At 45.9% G+C, this 20,843-nt stretch overlaps 1 protein-coding gene across 3 annotated transcripts in view; it reads left to right on the top strand.

Annotated features, from left to right (window-relative positions):
- The window catches only part of MTF2 (metal response element binding transcription factor 2), a 61,577-nt gene that overhangs the window by 21,237 nt on the left and 19,497 nt on the right, over window positions 1–20,843 (top strand). For all 3 annotated transcript variants that reach the window (XM_075936549.2, XM_075936551.2, XM_075936550.2), the window contains 5 exons: window positions 10,121–10,319; window positions 10,445–10,526; window positions 18,122–18,217; window positions 18,565–18,665; window positions 19,094–19,242. In XM_075936549.2, the coding sequence (XP_075792664.1) occupies window positions 10,121–10,319; window positions 10,445–10,526; window positions 18,122–18,217; window positions 18,565–18,665; window positions 19,094–19,242 (627 nt within the window). The remainder of the gene's footprint in view (window positions 1–10,120; window positions 10,320–10,444; window positions 10,527–18,121; window positions 18,218–18,564; window positions 18,666–19,093; window positions 19,243–20,843) is intronic.

Genomic DNA, 20,843 nt, shown 5'->3' on the forward strand with positions numbered 1-20,843 from the left:
TTGGGCTTGTGCCAGTCTGTGTAGAAAACATTGCTTGCACTCATCACTAATGTGATGTGCTCAGTGAAAATCGTCTTGAGAGGTACAGAGGCCATGGGAAGTTTGAACGCATATCACAATAAGAGGAGTCTATCCTAGTGACTGACTCTACTACTGCTATCTTCTTGGATCTGGGCCTGTTGACTTCACAAAGAATGTGGATCATGAGAGCCTTGCATTCCCAAAAAACTAGTGAAGTGGATGGATTTCTCTGGGTCACATTTAGAAAAGTTCTTCTCCTGGCCCTGACATCAGTGGCTGGGCATGTGGTCCATGCCAAGAAGCGCAGAGAACATGTAGTCGAACATCTTGTCTCTGAGCGGACTTGGAAGTTTGTAGCAAGGTGTTTTTGTTTTTTGCTTTTTCTCTCCATGTTAGTCAGGTGTTGCTCAGACACCAGAAGATAACTTGTGCTTTCACGCTTACTTGCTATGATTCTGATGATTGCTAAAGTGTATTTTTTTTCTTTTGGATCTTAATGTAAAATTATTTTCATTAAACAAATTTTTGGGGAAGAAAGTTGGTACTTGAGTTGTCTTCCTTTTTATGACTTTATTAGAGAAATTTCTCCAAACTTGAGATCACTATCAATTCTTGTGAAATTCAGGGGTCATTGACATTCTACTATTTAGAACCTTTTCTACACTATTATTATTTGTACTGTGATAGCACAAAGGAACCCCAGTCAAGGATCAGGATTCTATGTGGGTAGATGTTGTACAAATAGTACACAAGATGGTTCCTGTTCCATAGCTTTTTAGGGTCTGAAATTTTATGATGTGAGAAGGGCTGAAAGGCTTATTTTGTCTCATTTCATTTTTTTTCTTTCTCTCCCCTTTTTCTTTTTAAGTTAGAAATTAAAGTTCTTCTTAGTAGAGATGTGAAGATTTGACCAGTAAGCCTCACCCTTAACAGGTGAGACTTACTGTGTAAGAAGATTAAACAGTGTGGCTGGAGTAGCTTCCTGCCTGCTGCAAGCAGGGGATTGCTCCGATCCCAGGGGAGGGAGCCCACCACAGACAAGGGCTGCTCCAGCACAATCCCTGATGGCATCAAACCCAGGCATCTTGCAGGCAGGGGATGCTCCAGTCAGCACACTGGAGTACCCCTTCCTCTGGGGCACACTGGTCTGCTGCAGGCAGGGACTGCTCAGCATCTCAGCCAGCACAGCCTCTACCTGTATCAGGGGAGCACAAGCAGGGAATGCTGTGGCTGGGTTGGAGCAGCCCCTGTTTGCGAGATGGTGTGAAGCATTCCAGCCTGGCGGGGGCAAGGAGGGCTGCTCTAGCTGGGTTGGAGTGTCCCCTCCACTTAATCCCCCTTTTAGTTGGTTAATCATTTAAACAGGATTTTACATCCTTGCTTTCTAGGCTGGATGACGGTGAATGGAGAGCTAGTGAGATGAGGACATTGTAAGAAGTAGGAATAAAAAGTCAAGTAAGGGTTAGGGATGTCAACATGTAGACAACTACATGATTAACCTATATGCCCAGGCTTGTTGGTTAATCTTGTTGACTACATGTACCCCTCACTCCCCCCCCCCCGCCGCCTCTATATGAGAGAGGCAGCAACGCAGAAGGTGAGGGCGGTATGCAGGAGCCAATACGTGCAGGGAGCTGTTTCTGTGAACCCGGCTCCCTATGTCCCTTGCTACTTTCTATAGAGGCAGTGGTGGGGGTGAGGTACAGGGCAGGCAGGATCCAGTGTTGGGGGGAGCTGCCTTAAAACATGGCTCCCCCCCAGCATCAGCTCTATGGAGGCAGCAGCACCAGGAGGTGGGGGCAGGGAAGTATATGGTAGGGGAGGCTGCCTCAAAGCAGCCTCTCCGCGAGGGGTCTGAGCTCCCTGCAGATCGGGGTGCTGCAGCAGCCTTTGTCTATGGAGAGCTCAGACCCCCTTTAGGGGCTCCTGCTGCCCCACCCTGCTTCCACTGTATTAGGAGGCAGCAGCGCAGAGTGGCAGGGGGCTCCTCAGGTGTGGAGCCAAGACCGCACTGGCTGGCTGGCTCTTCCTCTGGGGACTATTTAATAGTCATGTAACAGTAAATATAGCAAACAGCTTGGGAATTTATTTGTTAAATCATATTTATGTTAAGAGGCATAGTGGGAGTCTTGAAGAATGATGCACTACAAAGTTGATCCACATCGTTCTTAAGACACATCCACATCTTCATTCACAACATTTTCTCTCAATAAGCTGTTTTCCTTATGTTTCATTCTTGCAGGTAGGTCCTGCATCTTCTTGCACTGCTTACGCTTGACACTTTTTTCCTTTTTTTTTAAATCCAGGGAACTAGTTTCTTCAAAATATTTCCAGATAGGTGTTTTTTTAACACGTAGAAGTCATGACAGGTTTTTCTGTGGCAAAAGTGTAAGAAAATATAGGACGCGGTGTGTGCACACACTGGATGTCTTCCCTTTTTCCTTTCCTTTCCTGTCCACTCCAGTGTTCATTTTTGTGCTGCCTCGCTTTTCCAATATATTGTGTCTCTTTCTTGAGACAATGTCTTAACTAACTTGGCCATGGTTGGCCCAGAGCCACCACCACATAAGCACAAAACAAAAATAACCACCTATCCACTTGTCAGTCTGCTGAGAAACAGAAATGAAAAACCCAGAACTTTCAGAGCAAGAACTGATTACTAGGCTGCACTGACTAAAACCATTAATTCATTTTTATGACACTGTAGGTGTAGCATATTTGTGATAAGATTTCATTGCAGCTGTTGTTGTTTTTAAATGAAAATTTAGTATTTTTATAAAAAATGTTAAAAAAACATTTAAAAAAAACCAACCTTGATTTTTATCGTCCCTATTCAGTGCAGGCAGTACATTGCTTATATCCCGCAATGCCCATTGTGATTGCTATGGTCATTGGTTTGGTCTCTGCTGCCCTGCAGCCAAGTACACAAGTGTGCTTCTCTTTCCTTTTTGATCACTGGGAAGCTTTGAAATTGTTGTTCCTGTTTGCTTAGATTGGAGAGCTCACATTGCATCTGACTAGCTCAACATACCGGCTCACTCTAGCAAATGAACTCCTCCCTGGAATACACTGGACATGACGCATCTGATGGGCCTGTGGGGAGAGGCTGCAGTCACGGATCTGCTTCAGCTGCAGGAACTTTGATGTCAATGGGCAGACTTCTTGAAGCACGGAGAAGAGTGGATATGTTAGGAACACAGAGAAGTGCTGTTCAAAATCAAGGAATTGAGAGAAACCAAGAAAGGCCAATAGTCACGCAGGGGTGGTGTTACATACACAACACTTCTAGAAGGAGCAGCATACCATCCTCAGCAGCAACCCCACCTCAATAACTAAGATCCCTGTGGATACTTATGGGGAGCTGGTGTTGGTGGCCAGTGGCGTGAACCCTGACGACAACATAGTGGACAAGGAAGGGGAGATGGAGGAGGATGTGGGATATTTGGCGGTGTGGCAAGCCAAGGCCTCTTTATTTAATTCCAGAGCAGCCTAGCCAGTCCCAGTAATCAGGCTCTGGTGTGCCTAAGTCAGGAGAAGGAAGCGCCACTCAGTACTCATTCAGCTTTAATTCTTTGGGGGCATGTGCTAATGTTCTTGTTTCTTAACCGGTGTAGAAGAGGGATTGAAGTAACCTACAGAGGTACAGTTTGTATTAGGGATGTAAAATCCCGTGTTCATTGGTTAATTAGTTAAACATAGTGTTTAACTTGTTCACTGATTAAAGGAGAAGCAGGCTGGCTAGAGTGCACAGTTCTTCCCCCTCTCCCTCCGCCCCCCCCGGCTGCTGCCGCCACAGCAGGGCTGGCACCCCAAGGAGGGAGCAGTCCTTACAAACTAGGGATGTGACTGGTTAACCAGTATCTGGTTCTCATTCCTTTGTGCAGCTAGGCAGAAGGGGCTCGGTGGAAAAATTTGTGTATGCACACTGGAATGTCCCAGGAATCCTCCATAGAGATCTCTAAGAAACTTTCATTGAGGTAGCTGGCAATCCTCTGCCAAAGGTTTCTTGGGAAGGTTGCCTTGTTACTTCCTCTGCAGTAGGAAACTTTGCCATGATAATTAGCAATTACGTCTGTAGACACTATAGCAGCACATAGGGAGGCAGCATGCAGATCCAGGCTGCAGCTGTGTACGGGAAGGTGCTGTACCCTTGCATCCCCTGTTACTTTCAGGAGCGAGATGTTGTCTGGCTATCACCTCTGCCTATGAGACAGAGTACTATTCTTTAGAGCAGAGCCATTCTCTGCATACGACATTTGGGGTGGCTATCCCGGGTCCCACACTTGGAGTGGAGGGGGACTCATGTTAGCCACCTCAACTGTCCTATGGATGGGCTTAGCATGGGACAGCAGTAGGGGTCACCCACCTGCACTGATCGCAGTGGCAGGAGCCAGAATGACCAGGCAGCCTGCTTTGCCTTGCCTCCCTCTCCCAGCCCACTATGCTTGGCTTCTCCGGGGCTGCAGGAAGCAGAGTGCCCTTGTCCCAGGCATTCTGCTTCCAGTTGCTGCAGAAAAGTAAAGCACAGCGGACTGGGAGGGCTGCACAGTGGAACAGAGTAGGCTGCTGGGCTGATCCGGCTCCTGCCGCTGTGGTGAGTGTGGGGAGGCGGGGAGATGCGGGGCAACCCCTGCTGCCACCCAATCCCTGGTAATCGCCTGGCTTGTGTTGTGTAGTGAGGGGGTTGCCTCAGGCCACGTGCCTAGGGCACTGGGGTTGTTGCCTCAGACCCCGCAGCTCTCTAGGGACAGCCCTCAGAATAGTAGTCCTATGCCACATTATCCCTATGCATTTGTACCCTATTGATACTTTCCACTCTTTGTCCTATCTTGCCTATTCTCCCCTCCCTACCCACGCTGAACTCAGCATAGCTGGGACTACTGCTATGCTGTACACTTGCTATGTGAAAAATTGTGTTTTCTAACTCATTTGAATCTATGGTGTGAGTGCATTTGCAATAGGTGGGTCTTATTTTTTGTATATGCAGAGGTGCCTTTTGAAGGGCTTGTCCTGCACATTGGCTCTGCCACTCTTATAAGATGAAGCAAAAGGACTAAAAGATATGTTCCACGAAGTGAAGCAATCCTCTTGTGGTCTGGATTGCAAGCAGAGAGCATAGAGAGAGGTTATCAATTACAAATTGCAGATGGACAGTCAGGCTGGGAAATGAGCAGCTTTATCTGCTTCTATCCTGGGAACAAACAGATGTGTTGTGGTCCCTCTTAGAACTTCGGGTTGAACATATCCATTTTTTCCTTCCCCTTGTGTCCCATACTGAGTTGTCTTCTAGGTCCACCTCACAATGAGGAGAGAGCCTAATTGGTGAATATGCTTTTGAGTTTCATATTCCTACCAAACATAGAATGCTCGCATGGATTTTGAATAAAAATGTACTTACAGAAAGTGAACAAAATGAGTCTCCTATATACAGTGATTGCTGCTAAAATTCAAACAGTGGCAGCAGTTGTATTTACTTTATTAAATTACCACACACAGAGCAGTCATTACAAGGTTTATACTGTGGTGCAAGAAAATAATGCTTGTCTGTATGCATTACAGCAACACAGATTGTTGCGGCTAGCGGTGTTCCCCTTCCTCCACTTGCTGCCTTTGGAGGGAGGGAGGAAGCAGGAGCTGGCTTAAAAGCTGGTTCCCCCCAGCACCAACTCTGTGATACCGCCTGGTCCCCTTCCCCACACGCTGTTGCCTGCGTCACACAGCAGCTTCTCCCTACAGTAGGTCCAGGCTCGTCGCGAGCAGAGACTTCTCCACATGCCTCTGTTTTTGGCCAGCCCCGGCCACTGCTTACAGGGGCTGCTTATTTGTAGCAGCCTCTGTCCATGGGGTATCTCAGCTCCCCACTGGGACCCCTGTGGAAGAGGCTGCTGGTCCCAGTGTGAGCCAGAAATGAGCAAGATTGGATCATGCCAAGTCCAGGACCTACCCCACTGCGGCTCTGCATTTTAAATGTAGTAAGAACTGGGCTGCCTATGCACTGGCACCTATTACATTTAAATTGCAGAGCCACAGTGGGGGGTAGCTCCTGGACCCAGTGAGAGCACTTGTCCTTATCAACTAATCATGTGTAGCTGATACAAACTGTATCGAATATATAATTAGCCAGTTACATGCCTCTTAACATCCTTAGTTGTGGCTTATTGTCAAAATGTTTGTTAAGCCTCCATGGTTCAAATAGTTCTCCATTGAGCCTGACTTACAGCCCTGGTACCTGGCTGCCTACAAGCAGCTGCCAGTTGGTCCGCTGCAATGCTCCATGATGTTGAAATTTCTACCCCTTTAGCCTAACAGATGTGATGCAGAACACAGCAGAGTTTGATAATAATGGAAATATTTTCCTCTGAGTTCTAACCTGACAAAGTGGCACCTCTAGCTTCCCAGCACCTGCTGAGCTGTTCTTGACTGCAGCTAAAGTGCCTCAATGTTGCTGGTGTAAGGCTGCATCAGTTATAGGAGGAAGAAGGGTGGGGGTTGGACCGGCCAGGATCACAATTGGCTTTTCCATGTTCCTAATTGATATCTTCTGGTCTGGAAAGAAAGTCCCTGCTTGCAGCCTTCTGTACAGGCCAGTGTTCTTGAAGATGGGTGCATCATCCATTTTTCTTGACCAGTCTGTGTTGGTGAAACAATCTTGGTGATCCATCAGTGCTTGCAGTATCATAGAAAAATAGCACTTTCTGTTGATATACTCTGTTGCAAGGTGGCTGTGGGGCCAAAATGAGGATATGTGTGCCACTCTTGCCCCACCGCATTGCCAGGCAGTTATCCACTATTTTTGGCATGTTGACCAGAGTTCAGTCCTTTGTAGCAGAAAACAATTAGTGATCCTTGCTTCCTTACATTGCAACCCCCACAGTGGATTTTCTCATTCCAATCTTATTTGTGACTGTTGAGTAGCAATTTGGCATTGCCAGCTTCCACATAACAATTGCTGCTGGCTTCTCCCTTGTTGGGGCAACTCTCATTTTCAAATCATTGTGCTGAAGCGCAGGGGTAAGATGTATCTATAGTTCCAGGAAAGTTCTGCAGCTGTTGCTTATCATTCCACACTTACATAACTGCATGTCCACTAATGTGATCTATACCAGCAGTGCCCCTCTGCCATGTGTATTGGCTAAACTGGACAGTCTCTACAGGGAAAGAATTAATGGACACAAATCAGATATCCGAAAAGGCAACAACACCCAAAAACCTATTGGAGATCACTTTAACCTGCCCGGGCACTCAGTCCTTTAACCTGCCCGGGCACTCAGTCCTTTAACCTGCCCAGGATCTCAAAGTCACCCTGTTGTTTCCAGCCAATTCCTCAAGCCAAATACACAGGGAAGCCTTAGAACTTCATTTACAAGTTTGGGAGCCATCACAAAGGTATGAATAAAGACATTACTTGGCTAGCACACTATCTTCCACATTCTAATGACTTAACCAACCAAACAATAGGTACTTAACAACAATTTGCACCTCTATCAGTGTCTTGTAACTTGAACAGTCCAGAGTCACTATTTTTCCCCCTTCCTTCCATCCTCCCCCCCATCTCCTGTTTATTTTGGAACTGGACTTTTTAATACTTCATTCATCTGAAGAAGTGGGTTATATCCAGGAAAGTTCATGAAACCATCTACGTGTTTTGTTAGTCTTTAAGGTGCTGTTAGACTATTATTTTAAGTTTTTCAAATAATGATGTGATCCCACCACCTAGTGCATGTTTTTCACATGCAGAACTGATGGTCCACTCTTTGCAGCTGCTCTGTGATTGCCAGCAGCAACCATGGATGATTGTGACCATGCACACAGTAGGGTAGACACTACCGTGTCATCATAAGCTTGCAGGTCATGTAATACTGCAGGATCTAGTGTGTTATATTCATAAAGCTCATTATAGTCAGCTGTGCAGGATCCTCACTTCTTTATGGATATTGCAGGTGTGCAGTTTACTGCAGTTTGTTGAAAACAGCATAAACATGCTAAGAAGTTTCTGGGATTAAGAAAACTGCATCATGGGAGGCAGAGCCAACCTCGATGAGGAACTGCGTTCCCTTACCAGAACACCCAGCAACAGATGGTGACTAATTACACGATGGGATAGTTACCCACAGTGCATTGTTCTGTCAGTCCAAGATTACCTATTGTAGATGCGCAGTGCTGTCAGAAGTTGAGTTTTGTGGATGTTCAACAGCAGTTTAATTACAAGAGTGGAAAAAATGTCCGCATAACTTTATAGTGTTGATGAGGCCTAATTGAAAGTGAATGGAATTCTTTAGTTAGATGATTAACACCCACTAAATTTCAGTTAACAACACTTTGTATACAGGAGTCCTTTGTTAAAAAATAAGTTTATACTTCATCATTTTAAGTTGTTAAAGCTCATAATAAGCATCCCTGAGATCATTCAATAAAACTGGAGACTATCAAACTTGATATTCTTATGTCTAAGGTTAAAAAGCTGAAAAAATTTGCTTTTAGAGGGAAACAAATGGAAACTTTACATAAAAATCAACAACATGGATGCAAGTACAATTTTAAAACTTTTCAGATGGCGTTTAAAAATAAATAAAAATAGTTAAGATCAGATCAATACTACACACGTCAATATAAGTACATCACTCAGGTTTTGAAAAAATCCACATTTCTTAGCAACATAGGGCTTGTCTTCATTACCAGGGAGATGGATGTTGCTGCAATCGATGCTGTGGGTGTCAATTTAGTGGGTCTAGTGAAAATCTGCTAAATCAAAGCAGGTAATCTATTTTACTGAGAAGAGTAAGTCAACTGGAGAGTATCTCCTGTCAACACATCACAGTGAAGATGCTGTGGTAAGTTGACCTAAACTACATTGATTCCAGTTATGTTGTTTGCATAGATGGAATAGCATAACTTAGGTCAACTTACTCTGCTAGTATAGACAAGGCCATAGTTACACCAACTTTAATCCTTTGTGTAGTCAGTGGTTTGTCTTTAGAAGAGCTCCTGTTGTCATGGTGTCACCTCTCGTGGAGGTGGAGTTACTAAGTAAAGAATAGATGCAGTTGACCCAATGCCACTTTGTATTGTAGATCTGCCTTAAGCTATTTTAAAGTTTGGTTTGACTACTGTATTTAAATGTTGCTGTTTGGGAGGCTGACAACTGAAACGCTGATCTGCATGAATGGAACTTTATTTCTGGCTGCTGGACTGTTCTGCACTGTATTCTGGGTATATAAATTATCCCAACTTGTGTGGAAAATGAAAACTTGCTTCCCACCCTGGTTTCGTCACAAATATAACCAAATGACAGTGCTATTCCGTAGTGTAGAAGTCCTCAAACTGGGTTGTGCCAAGGAATGCCTGGGCAGCCCTTGTGAGGGGAGTCAGAGAGGGAGAATGAATGCTACACAGGCCTGCGGGAGGAGGAGCACGCAAGGTTAAAAGATTTGGAGACTACTGCTATAATGTACTTTGAGAACCACCTGCCACGTACATTCTCTCTTGTATAGTTTGTAACTCAACTGTCCAAGTGGAGTTGGAAAAGAAGTGTAGCAAAGTGATGGTTTGGATATGCAGAATGTTTCTTCTACCTTTCTGTGTATTCGGGGAGGGGGAGGGGGGGAAGATAGAAGGCTAGTTTTCATTTTCAGGCTGAAGTTAAGTTGTATTGGGTCATCCAGAGGATCTAAATACAGGTAGATGAGCAGCTTGTTCTCGGAGAGGGGACTGTTTGTTTTAAGAAATGAATTGTAACTTTTGAGCTACCAAAATGACACTCATCTTTTTATCTAGATCCATTTTGCCGTTAGATAAGTAATTTCTATTACTAGAGAATAATGATAATTCTGTATGTCACTTTAAAATGTTTTATGGCCTCATGTTGAATCAATCTCTTCTTCCTTTCTTTTACCCTTTAAGTATTAGATTCTTTTGATTGGTTTTGGTGCTTTTTGAATTTTAATGGTAGGGTTTTTTGTTAAAATCATTAACTTCTTACACAGTTCTAGGGATTAGCTGAGGGGTTTTTCTTCGTAAGTGCTATTAATGCTGATCAAAGTACAATTGATAGGTTTAATAAGTTACCCTAATTTAATTTTTTTTCTTTGTTTAATTTTAGAGACTCTACAGGGGTGGGTAATTCACTGGTCCAGAAACGGTCTCCTCTACGTCGAAACCAGAAGACCCCAACATCCTTGGCCAAACTATCCTTACGGGATGGAGAGAGAGCCAAAAAGCCAGTGTGTAAATTTGAAGAAGGTCAGGATGTCCTAGCGAGGTGGTCAGATGGCTTGTTTTATCTTGGAACTATCAAAAAGGTAACTAATTTTTAGTATTCAGGGACTCCTGTAGCATCCTACATTAAGCTTGACTACAATATGTTAATTAAAATTCTCCCTTTTAATGATTCTATGTAATCACAAAATAATTCTTTATTTTTCAGATAAACAAATTGAAACAGAGCTGCTTTGTTATATTTGAAGATAGTTCCAAATCCTGGGTTCTCTGGAAGGATATACAAACAGGCAAGAACTTCAGTATTTCATTTCTGTAGAGCAGTGTTTCCCAAATAGTGCTCTGTGGAACCCCGGGGTTCTACGAAGTGAAAGTAAGGGTTCTGCGGGACCCCGATCACTTCGTCCTCCCCCAGAACCAGTTTTAGGGGTCGGCCAATGGCCACCACAATGTTAGGGGCAGGCCAACGTGGGGTGGGGTGTGTGTGTGTGGTGTGTGTTTTTTTTGTTTGTTTTTTTGTTTTTTTGTTGTCAACCAGTTACCCCTGGCGTTTAAAAAAAAAAAAAAAAAAAAGGGTTCCGTGGCCAAATAAAATTGGGAAACACTGATGTAGACTAAATGTTACACTTACGGTGCCAATGGTGTTTGATTGAAATCAGTTAAAAACACATCATAAATGCAGAAGTAAAATTTAAAGACCCAGCATCAGTAAACTGCTATGAAGAGAGAGGCAGGCAGTTTTGCAGATTGATAAATTCTAAATCATATAGGTCAAGAACAATGCATTAAGCTTCATCAAAAACCCATAGGCAATTGATGCACATTGTGAAGTGCTGATTTAATATGCTTGCAGTGAGAATTCATTTCTTTGAGTTATTGGTCATGTGCATTCCATTAGATGTGTAAGTGCTGTGAGCACGAGCATCAGAAAGTTTTTCTGCTAAAGTGGCACCTGCATGGCATGGTATATAGCAGCAATGGGCAACTATGAATAGTGACCCTCCATCACAGTGGGCTGCAGCAACCCTCAGCCCACTGAGGTTCTATTGGCAGTCCAGACCCTCTACTCCCACCATGCACCCCTCGTGCACCTGGGCATTGGAGCTCTGCATTTCCTACTCCTCCCACCTCCCTGCACTTTCAGAGCACTGCATATCTGCTGATTTGTGCTCTATTCCTGCTCCTCCCCCTCTCAGAGCTTGAACAGCTGGTTTGTGGCATTCCAGCTCTGGGAGAGAGGGAAGGGGAGGAGCAGGGATGGAATGTCAATCAGTGGATTTGTGGTGTTCCATAAGTGCTCGCAGGGAAGGGAGGAGTACCAAGTGCGGGGTTCCAGTGTACGAGGGGCACAGACAAGGGGTCTGCAGGCCACAAGTGGTGCCCCAATGGGCCGGCCGCAGGTTGCCCGCCAATGGTACATAGGGCTTAATCGGCCTTCCACCTCCACAGTTCCGTCTTATTGCCAATAATGTTGTTGGAGTGCTCTTTCTCAGCAAGACAATCCTAACTATATTTTTCTTAGCTGTTTCTTGGTTATGATTAGTTCTTGTTATTTGAAGTTAGTTGATAATTGTCATTGGGAGGGTGGGGTTCTTTCCACTTTTTTTTCCTTGTTTAAGTTCCCCCCAGGCATGCAGTGGGTTTTGAAGAACTGTGTCCCTTGTGGCAAGCCTATACCCAGAGAAGATCTGCATACAGCTTGCCTGAAGTTCTTAGGTTAAGGATACTTAGCTGATGAGTGTAGTATTTGAAGGAGTTTCTAACCTTGAATTAACAGAATGAGATCAGTGCTTGAAACTCCTGCTTATGGAGTCAGCACTTGGACCCTGGTGCACTGTCATCTTTGGTGTGCAGTCCAGCTTCAGTGCAGGACACATCGGTGCCTCAAAAAGAAGTCCTGAAAGAGCAAAAGCACTGCTCTCCGGTCCGCAAGACGAGCTCCTTTGCCTGGCACCGCTCTCCATCTCTGCTACTGCATAACAAAGCCAGCAGTCACCATCAGTTAGTGCGGCCCTCAGATGGGTACCTTAAAGACAGTATGGCACTGTTGATTCTGGCCCTGAGGGCAGGGCCATTGAGTCTGGTGGTGTTGGGCTCCCCCAGTTGGGAAGCCATGAAGGAGGACTTGGACCTCCTTTTGATGCTGGCAGCAAGGGACTGAATCCAGATTACAGAGCTCATAGCACTGGCTCCGATGCAGACTGCGCTACTGGCTTCAGTGCCGACATTGGCATTAGTTGTGGGTCAGTACTGTATGCTCCAGCCTCCGGCACTGCCCAGTGCAGCAAATGCCCCCAGTACCAATGCCACTAACTGGCACTCTTTCCTATATGGCATTGGGGCAAGCCAATTTTGCTACCATAGCACTTAGCGTCCCCTCAGCACCACTATCTGGCACAGTGCCTCTATTGTTTGCCTCTGACTATACGTGAGAAGTGGTCTCTTGTGCATCTTGCAGCAGCCATTTGCGGCTCCGCTCCCGGCACCACCATTGGGAGGCTCCTGTGGCACCGCAGACATGCTGGCTCCCCCCCCGCAGTGGCACCTGTGTAGTCGCCATTGTGGCGGCCCTGGGCCTACTATCAGGCACAGAGCACGGTGTCGCAGGTAGCTTCAGTGTCCTCATCCTGCCAGGCACCCTCAACTATGGCAGTAGCTCCTGAGCCTGTTTGAATTGAAGCGCCAACTTGGCACCCGTTGACACCCATTGAACCACCAATGTCTTAGCCCTCCAGTATCTCTAGGTACACCAGGAAGCCCAAAGGTCTTCCTCTTCCTCCTCTTCTCTGGACTAGGTGGTTGGGGATTCATCTTCCTCCCTTCCTGTCCCTGATGTAAGGGCATACCAGGACCTTCTACGGTGGGTGCTTCACAGCCTCAATGTATCCACGGAAAAGATTGTGAAGAATGCAGACCCAATGGTGGATATTTTAGCCCTGAGGGCCTGTCCAGGGTGGCTTTACCCTTTGTCAAAACTATCAGTGTACCACCAGGGTGTTGTGGCAGACCCCAGCCTCCCTTTTTCTGACAGCAAAAGAAGTGGAGAGGTGCTACTCTGTTCCCCACCAGGGGTACAAACATCTCTTCACCCACCTATCTCCAGGGCGGTTAATGTGGTTGTTTGTAAGGAGAGGCAGGAGCATCAGGGGCTGACCTGTAAGAACAAGGGTGCTAAGATGCTGGACCTCTTCGGTTCATAAGGTCTACTCAACTGGGGGGCTCCAGTTTCACATAGCTAATCAGCAGGTGCTGTTGAGTCACTACTCCTATAACTCTTGGCCTGTGCTGTCAAAGTTTCAGTAGCTACTGCCTGCAAATTCGCACTTAGAGTCCATTGTGGTCCTGGAGAAAGGCAAGTCTGTGGCTCCCACCTCCCTTCAGATGGCCCTGGACTCGGTTGACTCAGCCACTAGGTCCATATCCATGGGAATCACCATGCGGCACAATCCTGGTTACATGCATCTCCGTGAGGATCCAGACCATGATCCCCCTCTCTTTGGGCTGTGCATGTCTTTTCTTTGAAAAGATAGATAAGAAGCTGCACCGCCTTAAAGACTCCCAGGCAACTCTTAAGTCCCTTGTGACCAAGGGACCTCATCACAAGCCATTTAGGCCTCTGCCACCCTTGCGCTTTTCCCAGGGTTCCCCTTGGCAGGACCCGCAGGTGGGGCAGAAATAATAGTCATAGGCAACCTTCCCATACCTCTTTGGGTCAGCACCGGAGTCACTCTGCCATCTCCCAGCCCTAAGACCAACTTTTGAAAATGCGCCTAAGGATGGAGCATCAATCCAGTTCTGGGATCTCTCCCTCCTATTTGACAATCCATTTGTCCCACTTCTGCTGTGCTTGGGCCAGTATTGTTTTGTATCGTTGGGTCCTCAGCATGCCAGCAGTGGGATACTTCATCCAGTTCCCTATTCCCCAGTCCTTCCACTCCCCCTTTTCATGTCCCTCTTCAGGGACTCTTGTCATGAGCAACTCAGTCAGGAGGTTCACTCCTTCCTAGAGTTAGGGGTGATAGAGGACTTTACTCAGGAATACAAGGACAGGGGGTTTTATTCCTATTTCCTTATCCCCAAGGCCAGTGGAGTGGGCTCAGGCCCATTATGGTTCTCCAAAATCTGAACTTGTTCGTAAAAAAAGTTCAAATTCTTTTTTGAGTGATGTCCATGTGTGTGCTCCCCTGTAGGTGTCGGGTTGTCTCAGTGCTGAGCAGGGTTGGGTCTGAGCCCCTAGGCAATGCATTCTTCATAACCTGGAACACGCCACTCCATCATATGTTTCCTCCACTCACCCTCATCCCAAGAGTTCGGCACAAGATCCACTCAGATGGGTCCCGAGTCATCCCGATAGCCTGATCCTGGTCCAGGCAAACCTGGTATCCATACCTTCACTAGATGTCCCTAAAATCTGTGTTTTCCCCTTGTCCGGACTGTCTCGACTGCTCTTCTAGAACCAAGGCACAACTTTACATCCCCAACCTTGATCCCTGAACCTTAATGTGTGGCTCCTGTCTGGTTCTAGGATTCTGGGGCACTTTGTTCCAGTCAAGTGAAGGATGTCCTCCTCCACAGTTCACCACCTACCTCCACCAATGGATATGATTCTCTATCTGGTGCACTCAGAGACAAATTGATCCCTGTTCCTCTCCAATTCACATCCTCCTTGATTACATTCTCGAGTTAAAAATCACAGGTCTATCCATGTCATCCCTCAGGATTCATCTTGCTGCAATTGCTGCCTTCTACTGTCCAGTTGAAGGGTTTTTGGTCTTTACTCATCCAGTCACTAGGAGATTCCTTGGAAGACTTTGTAACCTATACCCACCCTACAGGCATCCAGCACTTGTGTGGGACTTAAATCTGGTTCTCGACTCACTTACTTGACTTCCTTTCAAGCCCATGGCAACTTGTTCCCTTCCCTTCCTTTCCATGAAGGTAGCATTTTTAGTTACCATTACTTCTGCCTACAGGGTCAGCGAGATTGGGGCCCTCACAGTGGATCTGCCTTATACAGTCTTTATGAAAAACAGAGTTCTGTCACGGCCACATCCCACCTTTCTGCCAAAGGTGTGCACATCATTCCATATTAATGAACCCATCGTCCTGCTGGATTTCTACCCAAAATCATGAGCCTCCCGTTAGGAAGCCACTCTACAGACTTTGAATGTTTGGTGGGCCCTTGCTTTCTACATAGATAGAACCAAAGCCTTCCATAGATCGCAGCATGTTAGTTTCCATTGCACAGCACTTGAAAGGCATGCCCATCTCTGTTCAGCGCATTTCCAACTTGATACCCTTATGTATAACTTGCTGTTACTTCTTGCAAAACAGGACTCTTCCAGCTCCCCTGAGAACACGCTACCAGTGCCATATCAAAAGTGTTTTTTTGTAACTTTCCACTCAAGGACTTCTATCATGCTGCCACCTGGTCCGGGCATACTTTCTCAAGACATTGTCATCGTATCCAAGCTGTTGCTCAATATCTCACTGGCCACAGCAATCTTGTTTTCTGCCTCCTTCCTTACTGGTCACTCCTTTGTAATCAGCTACAGTGGAGCACCCACAGAGACATGACTTGAAGAAGCAAAGTAAGTTACTGACCTTGTGCAGTAATGACCGTTATTAGAGGTGTGTCCCCCCATGGGTTCTCCATGACCCACCAGCCTCTCATCTACTTGGAAGTACCAGTCTACTTGGGTATAGAGGAGGAATTGAGGTGGGTTGGGCCGCATGCACAGCGTGCTAAGGCGTGAATGCCACAAGGCACCTACTGCACATGCGTGGCCCCACTAACTACTGCTATTCAAAACTCTGATCTGCGGTGCTGGGATGACCTGACACCTACAATGGAGCACTCATGGGGATACACATCTCAAAGAACCATCATTTACTGCACAAAGTGAGTAACTTCTTTTTCCATATGGTTTCCCTGGCCACTATCGTCTCCTCCCTTGATTTGAGGAGCTGGTGTGCCATCCTTGATCTGAAGGATGCGTTCTTACATATTTCCATCATTCCCACACACACAAGGTTTCTCAGGTTCATGGTCAGTGGCCACCACTACAAATTCACAGTCCTCCCGTTCAGTCTTTCCATGGCATGGAGGGTGTTCACAAAGTGCATGACAGTGATGACGACCTTTCTCTGCAAACACTGGGTACAGATCTTCCTGTACCTTAATGATTGGCTAATCAAGGGCAGGTCCCAGGAGCAGGTGCTCCAGCTAGTGGAACTGGCAGGTGTGACTGTTCTGGGCTCTATTCTCAGTTTTCCCAAGTCCCGGTTGGTTCTAGCTCAGCAAGTAGTGTTCACTGGGGCCCTTGTAGATTCTACCCTTGAGAGCCTTCTTGTCCCACTTTCAGATGCTCATGGACATTATGCAAACCCTTCAATGGTTTCTACTACTATGTCCAGGAGTTGTATGAGGCTCCTGGGCCACATGGCGGCCCACATGTTTGTGAGAGAGCATGTCAGACTCTGCCTCCAACCCCTCCAGACCTAATTTGTCATAGTCCACAGACCCAACAGGGATCTATTTGATCGGGGTGGGGAACCTCAGGCTCAGGGGCTGGTTGCAGCCCCTGGCTTGTCTGGATCTGGCCCCTGAGACTCAGCATGGGGGAGCCCATGTTAGCCCTCCAGCCACCCACCCGCAGGGCTGGAGCACACAAAATCTACTAGCTTGGGCCCCCCTAGTCTCTGGTGTGTGAGGATAATGGGAGGAGTGTCTTTCTCCTTCTCAGTCAGGGGCTTGTCACTTTGTTTCTCACTTGTGTGTGGCCCCCAACTGATTTTTCTGTGGGTCAGCAGCCCTCAACCCGAAAAAGGTTCCCTACCTCTGCATTAGATGGCCTGGTCACCCTGCCTACATCAGTTTTCCACTCCCTGAATTGGTGGCTGCAGCCCCAAGTGGTGTATGTGGGAGTCCCCTTTGCCAGCTCCCAACCCTCCCTGTCTCTGGTGATGGATGCTTTGGCGATGGATTGGGGAGCACATCAGGGTATACTCAGGGGCTGTGGTCCAAGGCAGAACTCTCCCTGCACATCAGTGTCAGGGAACTCAGGGCTGTTTGCGTTGCCTGGCAGGCCTGTTTCACTATTTATAAGGCCAGTGCATTGCCTTGTTGATCGACAACACAGCTGTGATGTACTAGATAAACGCTGCATGCCCAGTGCCGGTGCCACCCATGTGCTACACTCCCGGGGCTGGCGCCGCTCCTGTGTTGCGTGCTCAGGGGTGGGGCTGCCCATGCACCATGTGCCCTGGTGTGGGGCCGCCCGCGCGCCCGGGGCCGCCCATGTGCCGCGCGCTGGGGGCCGGGGCCGCTCATATACCACACGCCTGGGGCCAGCACAGCCCATGTACTGCGCGCCCAAGGGCGGGGCCGCCCATATGTCACACGCCCAGGGTCGGCACAGCCCTTGCACCGTGGACCTGGGGGCGGGACCACCCATACGCTGCACGCCTAGGGGCCGGCACCACCCATGCACCACGTGCCCGGGGGCGGGGCTGGTGACAGCGTTGGGGACCACTGGCCTAAGGGCTGGGGAGCACGGGAAGTCTTCTCCCACACCAGAGGCATGGGCACCCAGGGGAAATGTGAGGGGGCAAAGGCACTCCCTCACCCTCAAACCAATGATAGTCTGGGGATGGGGAACCTGGAAGTATATTGATCCCTTCCGCTTGAGGTCCTGCCCCTTCCTGAGCAGCCTAGAGCCACGTCAAAAATTTCTGAAGTGGCCCCTGGCCAAAAATGTACTAATGTTTAACTGGTTAACTGATTAAGCATGATTTTACATCCTTAGTTAAGGACCTGAGCAACGCTGGGTGAATCTTCTAGTTCTAAATGTATGTAACATGAGTTACTTTTATCTATTTTTAGGAGCCTCTGAGAGTGGGGAAATGGTCTGTACGATATGTCAGGAGGAGTATTCCGAAGCACCTAATGAAATGGTTATATGTGATAAATGTGGCCAAGGTAACTTTTGTTTCTTGATGTTTGTTCCATTTTAGATATTTTGGTTTATTCTGGTCTATGGCTAATGGGAAGGGCTGAATGCTTTATTATATTTGGTTTGGGTTTTGTAACCTTCCAAAGCTCTTGTGATTAAAACTCTCAACAAACAAGAGCTTTAAAAAGAGAGTTTGGAGCACTATTGATCATAATAGCTGATCAGAATCTTTTTATGGAAACAAAGGATATTTTAAATCTACATTCTGTTTTAGAAAGAAAAGAAGTTGTTTAAAACAATTTAGTTTGTGTAAATATGGGTAAAGTTTTTAATGGGTTTCATTATAAGAGTGAAATCTCTATTCTGAATTCAGGTTATCATCAGCTGTGTCACACACCAAATATTGATTCCAGCGTGATTGATTCAGATGATAAATGGCTCTGTCGACAGTGTGTTTTTGCAACAACAACAAAGGTGTGTTATGGAATCAAATTATTATTATTATTAGGCTGATATAACTTGTACATCTACTCTTCCATAGTATTTGTATGGTGATTAACTAAACTTTTATGTGTAAAGTTAAAAGTGACAAATAAAAACTAGTTCTCTTTGAGAGATTTCCCACAGTTCCTGGTTTTGATCCAGATGGGAAATGTTTGTGAGTAAATTGGAAGTTATGAATTTTGATATCTTTTCAAAGGCAGTCAATAAAATATCAGCTACAAATAATATGAGTTCTTCTATAGTTATATCAGCTATTTTAATAACAGCTGATATAGCAAAATTGCAGATAAAAATTAAGTACTATTGTAACTATGTAAGCCTTTGCGTTGAAAGTTTTGAAATTTGCATAACTATACTTACTGGTTTTTAATAAAAACCCTTGATCTGTTTTGTTCCAGAGGGGTGGCGCGCTAAAGAAAGGACCAAATGCCAAAGCGCTACAAGTCATGAAGCAATCATTACCGTACAATGTAGCAGACCTTGAATGGGATGCAGGTCATAAAACCAATGTTCAACAATGTTACTGCTACTGTGGAGGCCCTGGAGAGTAAGTAAATTCTTCTTTGTGCAGCTCTGAAAACTTTGGCCTTCATTCTGAAAGTACTTAAACTTATGGTTAACTTTACTTAAATGTTTTCAGGATATGGGCCTAAATATCTTTCTTCAGGGTTCAATGTGTACTGATGGTGGCGCTGGGAAGGGGAGGGTCAACTAATAGAGATGAGTTTTGAAATAAACGTGTTTCTTTAATGTATCTTGTAATAAACCTATTTACCTATTCTTTTGGGGCAAGGAATAGCTTTTTGTTCGTTTTTCCTCAAGCCCTTATTTCTGTTCATTTGAAGTTAGTGTAGGGTCCTGTTTAAACTGGCTAAACTGGCATTGCTGCAGTTGATTTAACAGATCTAGTGAAGACATACCGAAGTCAATAGAAGAGCATCTCCTGTTGACACAGCTTGATTTTCAGCAATGTCTACAACTGTCTGTGTTTCTGCGACTAAAATAACTTAGATCAACTTATAGCATTAGTATAGACGATCCCTAAGACTTACATGAATAGCAGCAGAATACCTCTGAGGAAAATTTTGCAGAACTGTGACTTTTTTGTGAGTCCCAAATTAAAGCCATCTGGGGTTATAACATACCATAACTTGGAGCTTCCTATGTCTGCCTCATTACCTTGCCCAGCCTCCCACTTGGAGTGGTTGTGGCAAGAGGAGTACTTTGCATCCAAAAGTGGCATTAGAAAGCCTCCTTTTCCCTTGAGCTGAAAGTGGTCCCTTTCAACCACTAGGATGGGAGAGGGTGAAGCTGGATGTCTTCCTGTACCTGCCCCAGCAGTTGTCATATCTCCTTGGATGAGTGGATTGAGGTTGGGACAATTCACACTTCTTAGGCCATGTCTACACTATAAACTTTGATTAATGCAAGCTGCAGCAACATAAAGCCACAGCAGTTAATGTAGTGTTCATGCATGCATGGCTGCTTGCATATCTACTTCATGTGCTCCTTAGGAGTTCTTTTAGTCACACAGAGTGCAGTGTGTGATAGATAAGTATCCAGTGTTCCACCTGTCACCTTTCTAGTGCCATGCCTCGTAAGGAATTTTTTCAAGGCATTGTGGGGCATGCATGAGTTGTGGGGTATGCAGGGGTGACTGGGATTAAGAGGTCTAGTGCCATCCTTATCCCATTATTTTTTTGCTCCTTTTTAAAATTCCACAAACCTGCACAGCACTTGTTGTTGTTTGCCATTTCTGACAAAAGCATGGAGCCTATATATCTCTGTACTGTTGTGAAGAACATTGCAAACAGGGAATGCTTTCTTCTGATGGGCATTGGTGATGTTGAAATGCCAATAATGATCTTGGGAGACTGATCCTCCCTCTTGCTTCCCTGTTTTACAAAGGCATACAGTGGCCACCTTGACATCATCCTGGAAAGTTAGCTACTGGCTGATCAGCACAGAAACTACAATTTTGAATGTGCTTTCATCAGGTTGAAGGGGCACTGGCAGTGTTTACTCACAAGATTAGATTTCAATGAGAAAAATATCCCAATAGCTGCCTGTTGTGACCTTCATACTATCTGTGAGCGGAAAGGGGAAAAGTTGCTATGGAGTGGAGGGCAGAGATGGAGTGGCTGTCTG

The sequence above is a fragment of the Pelodiscus sinensis genome, chromosome 9, assembly GCF_052426305.1.
Source record: "Pelodiscus sinensis isolate ZL-2025 chromosome 9, ASM5242630v1, whole genome shotgun sequence".
Classification (NCBI taxonomy): domain Eukaryota; kingdom Metazoa; phylum Chordata; order Testudines; family Trionychidae; genus Pelodiscus; species Pelodiscus sinensis.